Source organism: Cygnus olor, chromosome 1, assembly GCF_009769625.2.
Source record: "Cygnus olor isolate bCygOlo1 chromosome 1, bCygOlo1.pri.v2, whole genome shotgun sequence".
Lineage (NCBI taxonomy): Eukaryota > Metazoa > Chordata > Aves > Anseriformes > Anatidae > Cygnus > Cygnus olor.
Window position 1 is genome coordinate 1,539,642 of NC_049169.1, and position 11,712 is coordinate 1,551,353.

At 49.1% G+C, this 11,712-nt stretch overlaps 1 protein-coding gene across 2 annotated transcripts; it reads right to left on the reverse strand.

Moving 5' to 3' along the window:
* Positions 1–1,147: 1,147 nt before the first annotated feature.
* CEP41 (centrosomal protein 41) lies at positions 1,148–11,503 on the reverse strand. 2 transcript variants are annotated; one of them, XM_040545591.1, is made up of 11 exons: positions 11,306–11,503; positions 10,859–10,925; positions 9,841–9,888; positions 6,116–6,177; positions 4,894–4,963; positions 4,372–4,507; positions 3,504–3,655; positions 3,128–3,195; positions 2,190–2,304; positions 1,804–2,019; positions 1,148–1,342 (listed from the first exon to the last, which is right to left on the reverse strand). In XM_040545591.1, exons 1-11 carry the CDS (start codon positions 11,336–11,338, stop codon positions 1,194–1,196), a joined length of 1,116 nt encoding a protein of 371 aa, XP_040401525.1. In that variant the 5' UTR covers positions 11,339–11,503; the 3' UTR covers positions 1,148–1,193. The 2 variants fall into 2 exon arrangements, with proteins under 2 accessions (XP_040401525.1, XP_040401536.1); XM_040545602.1 differs by having other exon boundaries at positions 10,859–10,922; positions 11,306–11,400.
* Between the last annotated feature and the right edge of the window lie 209 nt (positions 11,504–11,712).

An 11,712-nucleotide genomic window follows, 5' to 3' on the forward strand; every position in this document is an offset into this window, starting at 1 on the left:
AGCAGGATCTCTCCACAACCATCTACAAACACGGGTAGCCTTGGTTCTGCTTTCTCCGCACCCTGCATCTTTTTTCCCACTGTTGAGTTCCAGACGATTTCTAGGTCACCCAGGCAATACTGGTACGATGAAAGCACCGATTTGATGAAAGCTGTGATACCGGTTTTCCGCAAAATCTTCGTGCCCCGTTCAGTTACCAGATTTGCGTCCCGTCTAGGTTTTAGGGGCCCCGGTGAGAGGGCAAAAGACAATTTCCCTTCAGCCACCCTAACCTTAAAGGAGCTACTCCAGGTAGGAAAATGGAGAAACCACTGGTGTGCAGTTGAACCAGGGAGACAACTCTGCTTGCACATCTGGAAGAGGGGCACGGCAGCTGATCTCGCTGTAAGAGCCAGCTAAAACCCTGCTCAGCTCACAGCTTTCCCCTCTCACCTTATCCAGAGCCCAAAACACAGCACAGGAGCATTCTCCATAACCACAGCAAAGAACAAAGCAGAAAAAGCACAGTTAGAAGTCAAACGGTGCCGACAACAAGGGAGAAGAATCAGTTGTTTTCCCTTCCAACTCACCTTCAAAAATACAGAACTAGTTCACAAGTTGCCCACGAGTCAAGACAACCGTCACATTACTGTGCCATGCTGGGCATTATTTCCAAAAACAGCTTTATTACAAATACTTCTGCTCATAAACATTTTTAAAAAAAGAAGTTACGGAATCCTCTCTGCATTATTTTGGCAATTCGCATCTCTGCTAAAAAAAAAACCAGCAAGGTCTTTGCTCACAGATGCTTTTCTGGCCCACTGACCTTCACGTGCCCTCCCGTTAGCACAACCTGCAGCTCTGGGCACAGCGCAGAGGGAGCATTAGTTACAGACGCAAATTCTTCAGTCTGAACTACAAGTTTCACAGCACCGTTCCTGCTGGTCACGGGCTTCGCTACCAGTTTTCTTTCCCTCCCCTACAAAATCAGTTACATCAGTCCTGTCCTGACACTGCACCTAAAGGTCAGCCTTGCCAATGTCGCTGCTTCTATAAAACCTCAACCCTTCCAGCTCCCCCTGCCTTACCCGAGCTGCCTTTTATAAACCACCACTGCTTTTCCCCGTGGATTCCTAAAACGACAAACGGGCTGCACTGCTCAGGGTTCCCAGAACCTGGACGTTCGTTTATTCACTGGAAGGAGACGCCGCTGCTTATTTCCACGGCCTGTTCTGGAGGCTGCTCCTGCTGAACGAGCGGGTGGTGAGGGACCCCGCGTTGGCAGCAGCGGTGGGGAGGCTGGGGCTGCTCCTCACAGTCGTTGCCTTGGAATCGCGCCCTGAAGAGCCACGGCTAAGACGGCCTGCGAAAAAGAGATCAGAAATCCAGATGAAGCTGCGTGCGTGACGGAGCACGGAAACACAAGATGACCTGCTGCCCCTCGCTGGCTGTCCAGCTCTTACTCTAAACACAGACCTTTCAAAAATTCAGTGGGGGTTTTGGGGCAGTCTCAACCTAGCTGTGCAGGAACAGAAGGGCTAAGAACTTGCTAAACCTACTAATGGCCAGGAAAACCTAAAGGCATTCAAGCATCGCAGGCAGCACGGGTTCTGTCTGCCTCACAGAACCAGGATTTTGTCATAACGCTATAGAAGATTTAATTTTGGGATCAGCACAGTGTAGTTCTTTCTCAGTTTGGAAAAAAAAAAAACCCTCTCCTTCTCCCAGCTACCTCATGGAAAGAATATAGCAAAGCAAGGAACTGCTGCAGGGCAGGCTCAAGGGCTACAGGAAGCAGTCGCAGCATTTATCCTGGAGCCTTACTGGCAGTATCTGAAGGAATCTGCTCCTCTCCTAGGTAGTACTTAATCTTTTGTAGATCTTCTGCAGAAAATCTCCACTTATTCTCGGCACGTGTGGGTGGCGCTTTGGGAGCGGCCTTTTTTCGGGCGGATCCAGGGGGAGCTGCCCCCTGGCAGGATGGGGGGAGCGAGCCGGTGACGAGTCCTTCTGGGATCTTCTGTGCAAGGACTTTCAGGCCTGCAGACGGACAGACCGCTTATTAGCAGTGACCACCAGCTAAGATGGGATCAGAGATTTGAGATTTTACCAGCAGCGGGTGACCACCCGTCCATTCCCACCCTCCAGCTCACGCAACCCTTCTTTCACACTGAGCCCACCCACCCAAAATCCCACCCGTTGCCCCTTACCTCCGGATAACATGAACAAGTTCTCAAAGCCCCTCTCACACATGGTCGTGGCAGCCTGGCTGGCCAGCCTCTCGTCGTCGTCATACAGAATTATGATTTTTCCATGGGCATTTTTCTGAGAGGCGGAAGAGCTAAGGATTCCTTTGTAAACAGGGTGACTGTCAGTGAATTTCAGAAAGAAGAAGAGAGAAACAAGCGGGGATGGAGGCAGAGAGACTCCCTTTTTGATTTGCAAGTACCAGGCAGGAATGCATTCCCTTCACCTATGCTTTAAAAACTGATTCTTCAGTAGCTGAAGCTTGCCAGACACTGGAAGGACGCAGCCTGATCCCCACTGCAGTGCAGCCCCTGTGAACACGTTTCAGTGCTGATTTGAAGACTGGTTAGTAACAGGCAATAGCAAGAGGCAATTTGTTGAAAATCTCCCCTGCAGCCCTCACAAGCTTCCAACTTGGGAAGTTATCAGCCTAATCCTAGCTAATAATCCTCTTTGTGCCCTCCAGAGAAAAGCCAATCCCCACTAAGGTGCCGAGAGGAAGCCAGAGGATTTGACCAGTGCCTCCCTCAAGAAGCCCAGCACTCCAACAACAGCACGGAACAGGCGCCAAGTAGAACAGAATTGCCTTCCGGCAGCCAGAGCCAGTCTCAGGAAGCGCCAAATTCAGGCAGCTCCCACTGGCACCAAGAGGCATTAGAGCTCTGAGGAACTCCAATCCAGCACCTGATGGCTGCAGCAGAGCCCCAGCAGGTAACCACAGCTACCAGAAAGAACCTCCCCTCCCACTCTCCTTGGAATCCCGGGATTTTCATGGTTAAACTCTGTCCTGGTCACAGCAGCTGCTACAGCTGCAACTGTTTTTGAAAGCCCTTGCCAACGTGCCCCCAATTTTATTCTTATTTTTTTTGTTTGATTCCAGCACTTTATAAGTAAAGGATACATATTCCAAAATACTATTTGTATACGGGTTCATGGTTCTAGACAGCGTTGCAATAGGATACGAATAAGCTGCAGAGGAAGAAAAAGAGAAATCATACAGTTACTGAACACACAGTTATTCCTCACAGTCTGGAATACAACTGGCGCGGGCTTGTAAGAGTACAACAGATTTGGAAACCCGCTGACTAAGGGATTAACAGCAGCTTGGTCCCCTCATCTTTTTCCAGGAGGGACGGGTGTGCTGGACGAGTGCAGAGAACGTTCTGCAGCCAAGTGATGTCCACCTTGGGGGGGAAATATGAAGCCTGCCAGCACGACACGCAGAGCTGCGTGTGACCCCAGCTGACACAGGCTGCGGTGCGACTGCGGCTCCTCACCTCCAACGATGTGACATTGGTCATAAGCATCTCGGTCTCGTACGTCCAGAAGCAGGAAGGGGCAGTCGGGATAAGGCATGTCTTTAGCCTCAGCGTCCGCTTTCTTTGGAGTGTCCTTTTCTATATCCAGCTCACCAACACCACTTATCACGCTGCAAAAAGGAAAGGCGTTATGCTGCAAGCCTCCCTCTGAACACTTCTGTACCTCTTAGCCAGGTCAGAGTGCTTTTTGATCAACTTCTCTTATCGCCCGTTTATGTTCTAATAGAGGATGACGCCACATAAAAACAGAGAGAATCTATTTCAGGCTTGCCAGTACATTGTAAGAGACTGATTTCATTTTTATCTGTATAAAAATAAACGGTACAGCATCGCTACATGAACACTTCATACTCTCCCAGATCAGTCAAGTCCAGGTGTTTTCCTCAGCACCCTAAGTGACTACGAAACATTCTTTGAGGTGAGGGAGAAAAATTCTTCCCTGACAAGTGATGCATTGGGTTTGGAAATTCTTTTTCTAAGTCTTGGGACAACCCATTAAGCTCACTGGGAAGACACATTACTGGGTTTGCCAGAGCAGTTTAGAACATGGATCCTTGAGCCCAGGGAACTGGACTGAATCCCAGAAACATTTCTTTGTCAGCCATTCAGACGATCATCAAGTGGCAACAGCGTTGGGTCACAACCTCAGAACAAACTCAGTCAGACAGGAAAATCTGCCAACTCTCTTACTCCCATCTTCAGACTTGCAAAAACAGGCTTTAATGAGGAAAAAAAGCAATATAAAGCCACTAATAGCAATTTAAAATAACCAGCTGGGTAAAACCAGTTAGCTGCCAAGATAAAGTTGTGTGTTATCATCAGGTACCTCTGCAGCGTGGACCGGTATGATTCCCCAGCTCCTGTGCTGTTTATGAACAGGACTGGACTGGGTGGTGTCCCACTGGGGCTTCCTTTCCCATTTGTCCCTGCCGTGAGTTCAGCATCTGCATCGGAAGCACCATCTGGGAAGAGAACGTGGCACGAAGAGTTAAAATGCTGCAGGAAACGAGCAGGTTTTAAGCCTGGTTTCTATTTTTAGTCTCAAAGACGGCCTTATCTTCATCCTCTTATTAAAGTGACTTACTGAGAGCCCCACGGTACAATAAGAAAGAACCATACGATTTTTAAGAGCTCAAGATCTCACTTTTAAGCATTCAATAGAAATGTAAACCGTGCAGCACGAGGTCTTTCCTATTTGCAAGCCTGCAAACAGCTGCAGGCCACAGATGATGCCATTTTTCTCCTTGATTTAAAGACTTGCTGAAGAGTCAGCTATGTCTGTCAGGGCACAGTTCAGCATATGACAGTGATCTACAGCTTTGTGCTTGCTTACAATAAATATTGTTACCTTCTAGCTTGTGGATCTCCTCATTCATCACTCCTAAGGTTTCATCAGATAGAGAAGCAACCTGGATGACCTGCAGGAAACAAAAGCAAGCAACAATGCCTCGATACACACACACTGGTGTCACTGAAAGACAGCAGGGATCATCTTAAGGAAAAATAATCCCCGAGCCAAAACGCCTTTAACTCAGCGTACCTGCTACTGGACTTCAAGGTCAAACACAGTTGGGTATTTGAGGTCTGTACTGCAGGTCTGCCTTTTTATTAAACGGAAGTTGTACCAAAAAGAAAAGACACTCAACCTGAGGACAAAGAAAAGCCAGACAGGCCGTGCTGGCAGTATCAGATACGTCAGATGTTTTCTGACTTTTATGAAGCTCAGTCACTGACAGCAACTGAAATATTTAGTACTGTCCTGGAAAAAACCTCACACAGCCAGCGTAACTGGCCTGTGACAGCAGACCTACAACGCTCACATAATAAATCAGTTCATCCCAACAGTGGGAGTCACGGTTTTGGTCGTGACAATCCAGTGTAACTAAAGACAAAATCCTGCAGAAATCTGCTCCTTCAGTATTTGCAAGCTTAACCTTCCCTTTTCCCTTTACTCCTTAGAAGAAAGCCTGTCTTTTTCTTGCTTTACTGTTTTTCTTGCACCACCATAAGAAACGCTTGGCTCTATTTGCTGATCAGATTTTTCAGATTTTTAATATTTTGCTTCATTAATTAAAAACTACGCACAAAGCTTTGAAGTCTCAACCTTCCATATTCTGCAGATACAACTGCAGTTAGGGAGGGTTTCAGGAGGCGGCTACTTGACCCAAAGCTCAATGAAATCAGATTTGAATACTACTTTATGTGGTCCTTTTCTTCTGTAAGAGGCTTGAAGATCCTCTTAAGTGAATGGGAAAAAAAGGCAAACAAAAAAGCAAACAAACAAAAAAAAACAAATAGGGAACAAATTTCAAAACCAGAGTTTTTGCAGCCTTCAATTTGCCATTACAGGAATTTGACTGCTCTGCAAACTTGGGCCTGTACGGTTTGCTTTTATTAAGGGAAATCTACGAGGGCAGGAAGTCGGAAAATAAGAAGGTGCAGAAGAAACCAATTACAAAAGAATTACATGTTGTAAAAACCTGCGTAACTACACAGAAGGCTTTAAGCAAAGCAAGCACGCTGTTCACAAGAGAGAGCTTTCAGCAGTCAGAGAGAAGAGCCATACGTACCAACTGGGCAAAAGTAGTCACTTTCAACCTTTTAAAGAGCTCATCCTTTTTGTATCTGTAATCTTGAAAAAGGAAACAGAAGAGAACAATGAACATTTTGAAGCAATTCTCAGCTTTTGCGGATACCAGGTGACAGGCTTAGTCTCAGCTGTTTTTGCAAACTCTTAAAGTGTAAGATTTCGGGGCAGTAAGCTTGCTCTGAAGGACCAGAGCAGCAAACCTAAAGGCCTCGTGAAAACTCCTAACAGAGAGAGATCATGTCCTCGTACGATTAAAACGTAGAAGGCAGATTCAGTCGCTTTTACACTCCAACCTCTTATTTTGGGCTTTCTGTTCTCACTGAGGGAAGGAAGCAGCTTCATGAATTTATCACCTCCGCCGTTCTTTGAAGCTTTCTATGACTGCAAACTCATATCAAAAGACTTAATTTACCTGAATTTTTAATTGTATACGTTACAGCAGAATCTGAGCATAGGTATACCTCAGCCTAAGCTTTTTAAACTACTAAGCTCTAGTATTACAGGTGTATGTTTAATCTTACTGATCATAATGGTCCAGGTTTTCTTGTTTTACCTGACAAATTCCAATTCCTATGACTTGTTAATAGATTTCTAAGGAAGCGTCTTTGTCTTCTTAAGGCTGAAAACCAAGCGGTCTGTTGGAACAACTGGCAAACAACCAGAGCAGGGATTAACAGTGCTAGGAAAGTGATGACAAGGATGGAAGCACCGAGATACTCGAGATGTGCGAGCACCGGGAGGAGAGGAGCCTTCAGGTGTGAAACAAAAGGGCGTATGCAGTAGGAGAGGGAAGCTAAGGCAAGCATCAGTAGGAATATCTTGATATGAAATAGCCTCCCCGGGAGGTAACGGAAGGCCCATCCCTTGGGAAGTTCACAGCTAAAAAGAAGACAGAAAGGTGGGGGGATAAGCAGGAAAAAATAAAAATAAGAATCTGTCCTGTACTGGCAAGGAAAGGCAAAGACGATGAACAAGATCCCTTCTGCACCAGGCACGGCGGCTGTAGAAGTTCCGCGTGCAGCTCTTTAACCCCGGGAAGCCAAGCTCCAATCAATCCAAGCTCCCTAAAACCCACAAAATTGCTCCTCCTTTCTTCCCCTCCTCGCTTACAGGGCTCCACCCCTCAACTCACAGGTTTTTATCTTTAAAATAAGAAAAATCCTTGGTGTTTTTCTAATATCGTAAATAACTGCCGGAGGATATTCCCAACTGCCCTCTCTCCAGCTGTTCAGCCAAGAGGGCTAATAACGCAGCCCAGGAACTTACCAAATCCGGGCAGTTAAGCGGTTCTAAATCCTGCCATCTGCTGAATGCTCCATGGCTTAAGACGGGGGGAAGGGGGAGAGGCTCCCATCCATACCCCTGTAATCGCCACACAAGCGGCGGCCCCAAAATTGGCTTAGGGGGAAACCCTCAAGATGAGATCTTTATCGAGAAGAAGCCAAGCGGATGCTGGAGGCTGAAATCTCCTCCTGGTACGAGGGGACCGTGAGCGTCCTGAAAGAAATTCCGCTCGGAGAGGATTCTCCCTGCGCACAGTTGAGAGGCACACTGTGGTAGCAGGACAGGCACTAAGAGAGCTTTCCCCTCTAGTTTTTTTAATTCCCACCTCTTAAACACGCTTCCTGCAGAAGCGAGACAATTCATTTTCGGCATTCAGGGCAAGCAGAGGTGCCAAATTCAACATCCCGCCCTACGTAATTGTTAGGCTACGAAGAACTGAACGTGCTACTAAGTTTGTCTTCGGAGAAACAGTGCCCATCCAAACTAAGCCAGTGTACGCTGTCCATTTCAAACGGTGGGTCTGAAGTACAAAACGAGGCTTCAGAACGTCCAGTAGCTTCAAAACGATCCTCGTGGTCCTTGCAGAACTGCCTGGCCTCAAGCCTCAAGCTCGGGCTGTTAGGAACTCCCTCTGTAACTCGGAAACACCAGCAACAATCTTCGTTTCAGCTGCCCAACGCAAAACCCACGCACAGCCCACGACCAAATCTTTAAAAATCCCCATCCGCAGGCAAAACGAGCTGGCGCCTTGTGGAGAGCAAGACATTGTTTTAATTTAGAGGGAAAAATAAAAGCAAAGCTTATGAAATACCGATGTATATAAACACTGACAAAGCAGCAGCACTGTCACAGCCCTTTCACCGCGACAGCCGTGCAGACTGGACGGTTTCTGCCATCACAGGCAAGGGTTATTCCTCCCATCCTTTACGACCTTACCTTTAGCACCCAAAATTAGTTCTACACGGAAAAAAAGCTGCTATTCCTAAGCCCGACCTGGAGCAAACCCACTTGAGTGCTCGGAGCCTTTAGCAGAGGGTTCAGCAGCGCTGCTTCCAAGCAAGGCCAGGTACCTGGTGCTGTCCCGGGAAGTCCGTTTGGATTCTCTGACATTTTGCTCCAGGAAACGAGTCTCAAGCTGCGATTACTCCGTCGTATATTCACAGAAGTTCTTCTCCGCGCTTCAGCAACGCCAGAGAAAGGGAAGAGACTCGGTGCCTCTCCTCGAGCCAGCCCTCCAAAGGGCAAACAATCGGGGTTCCAGCTGCCTTATCGTTTTCGATTCCACGGCAGGCTCACGGTGTAAAGTCTCTCTCTCACGTTACCCGAGAAACAGAGAGCTGACTGTGCTGGGTACCTAAAGCTGAGTCCAAACGGTGTCATCTGTCCATGAGAAACCAAGGGGGAGAAGTTTCTAAACTGCCTGGGGACACAAGGTGCCCATTCAGCGCAGACACAACGAGAAAGCTTCTGCTGGGCTCCCGAAGCCCGACGAAACAAGAAGATCTCCTGCACGAGACGAGATCGGATTCACGGGGGCGATTTAAAACCAACGGCGGCGACACAACAAGGTTTTCAGCGCGGATGAGAGGGCGACGGCGAGCGGGCGTTGAGCGCTGAAACCTTAGCCGGGTTTTGGAACCGGAGGGCATTTCTCTGCCGCCTTTCCCAGGAGCAAACCAGCAACAAAGGGCCATTCCGCAGGAAGCCCGGCACAAACACGTCCTGCGACGGATCAGTGACCCCCCTTTCAACCCGAACCTTATTTCGGAGGAGCACAGTAAGCGGGCCTAGGAACGAAAAGCGAGCATTCAAAATCCTAATTAACCCCCGTTAATTACGGGGTGTTTTCTTTCACCTCAATAAGCGCACCTTGTGGGTTCAATAGCTTCCTTCTGGCCCTCCATGTGAAAATAACCCTGCCGACAGCCGAAAATAAAGCAGTGAAACATTTTTAAAAGCTTTTTTTCAGTAGGAATACAGCCACAAATAAAAGCCAGACGGGTTTTCAATAGCCCGAACAACCCAAAGCCTTCGAAACCCTGGTGTTGCTGGTAAAAATTGATGAGGGACACAGGAAGGAGCTTGTCTACCTCCTGTTTTGTAATATCCCGACAGAAATCTAAGCCCGCTAAAATTATATGAAAAAAGAGACCTCAAGTTCAGCCGTAATGTTACTGAAAACTGAAATAAAGCCTCAGAAATGTAGTCTGAGTATTCCCACGTGAGTCTAGTCTAGTTTTCTTAATCCCGAGAACTTCTTCCTGCCTGGTTCACGTTCACTAATGCGACCTGCACAAGTTGTTTTTTTTTTTTTTTTTTTAACAAAACCTCTCAGACCTGTCTGTCTCCTACCTTAAGTTAAATCTGTAACATCCTACCAGAAGGAGGAGAGAGAAAAAAAAAACTACTCGAGATACTCACTTCTTTTGATCTCCTCCAACTTCTCAATGTATTTTGTCAAGCTGCACCCTGTAACAAACAGCGGTTACAAGTTATTAGCGGCTTTCTTAAGCTGCTAAGGCTTAAGCGTCTTGGTTTTGAAGGAAGGGACCACACGAGAAGAAAATAGTTCAGCTGGAAGGGACCCACAGAGATCATCGAGTCCAATGGGCTGACCGCTCCGGGACTAATTGAAAATTAAAATCATGTTAATGAGGGCATTACCCAAACGCCTCTCCAAAACCAAAAGCCACGGGGGACCAACCACCTCTCCAGGAAGCCTGACCCTCACCATGAAGGCATTTCTCCTAAAAATAACAAGCGTCTGTGGCAGATCCTCTTTTACCACGACAAGACAAGGCAGCCATAAACCCCAAGCACCACAGTTTTTCTCTCGGCGCTTTTCTCTCACATGGACAGCCACGTTAAAGAGCCACGTCAAGCCTAGGGCTTGCTGGACACAGCTGCCCACTGTCTCTGGGGGCGCATGGTGCCCCGTAGGTTAAAGCCTCTGCCACTACCTAAACCTCCATACGTTACGGAGTCTGAAGTTACCAACCTCTGAGGGAACCAAAATCAGGACCTTGGTACCCAAACCCTGCCTCTGACGCATTGCTTCGAGTGAAAACGTGGCTATGCTGCCCCTTTCCTAACAGCTGTTTGGGTACTATAGACAAACTGGGTAAAATTCGATCACTTTAAGAGTAAAAAAAAGCTCAAAACAAACCCTCCAAGTAATTACTTTGACTTATGCCCTCGTTAAGCTATTGATTTATACAAGAAAAGCTCACATACACAAACTGTCACATCAGAACCTGACATAAATGATAAGGGAAGACACAACAATGGCAACGAGAGTTCTGAACCAGCTGTGCAGGGCAAAACACGGCCGGTTTGGGGCAAAACACAGCCGGTTTGGGGCAAAACACGGCCGGCAGCGTAGCCATTTGTGCACTCTTACACCCGTGCCCGGACGTTTTTACCCCCCAATTCCACTTACCGGTATCGAGGCGGGTTTTTATGTGCTGGTACCTGGGGTTCTGAGGGATGCGCCTGGTTAAATACTGCTTTAAAAGGGAAAAATAGACAAAGACGTCAATACGCAGCCACGCATCTGCTAGGGAGGCTGAAAGCCTTTAAAAAACTGACAGAAAAGGCAATTTTAGGAGCTCTAAAAGACAGCGGGGGAAGCGAGAACGCGGCCACCCCCCCCGGGCAGGAACCCAGAGGCCTGGCAAGGCCCGAGCCGGGCCCCCAGCCCCTCACCACAGGGCGTACCGGGCCCCGGGGGCCGTCGCAGCCCCGAAAATTGAATTTCTGCCCCCAAACCCGGCCCCGCTCGCCCCGAACCCCCCCCCCCCCCAACGAGCCCCAGCCGAGGTCCCCCCGCCTCATGGGAGCAGGACGAGGAGGATGAAGAGGGGAGGAAGGCCCCGACCCGGCCCACCTCAGGCCGCCCGCCGCCCCTCCTGCCCGACATCTTGCCGCCGCTCGGCTCCTCTGCCTCTCCCTCCCGCCCAACCCGACCCCGCAACAACCCCCGCCCCGATTGGCCGCCCGCCCCCCCCCGCGGCCAATCGGACGCCGCCGTTCGGGCCCTGACGCCGCTCAATCGTCGCCGGGCAACGGGGGGAGACGCCGCGGCGGCACGCGCGGGGAGAGAAAGGGGCGGGGGTTGCCGGGGGGGAGAGCGCCGGCGCGGGGGGGCGGGGGCGGGGGGCGGGGCTTGGTGGCGCCGCGAGCCCCCCCGCGGGGAGATGAGGCCACGCCCCCCGGCGGCAGTGGGCGGGGCTTGGCGCCGCTCAGAGGGGGCGTGGCGGGAAGGGGGAGCTCGGGGGCGGGGCTTTGTTGGTG

Coding starts and splice junctions, on each gene's coding strand:
- CEP41 (XM_040545591.1), bottom strand. CDS start 11,338: ATGTCGGGCAGGAGGGGCGGCGGGCGGCCTGAG. Junction 10,926..11,305: donor GGGGCGGCGGGCGGCCTGAG/GTGGGCCGGGTC, acceptor TCCCTTTTAAAG/CAGTATTTAACCAGGCGCAT. Junction 4,964..6,115: donor TGACTACTTTTGCCCAGTTG/GTACGTATGGCT, acceptor TGTTTCCTGCAG/GTCATCCAGGTTGCTTCTCT.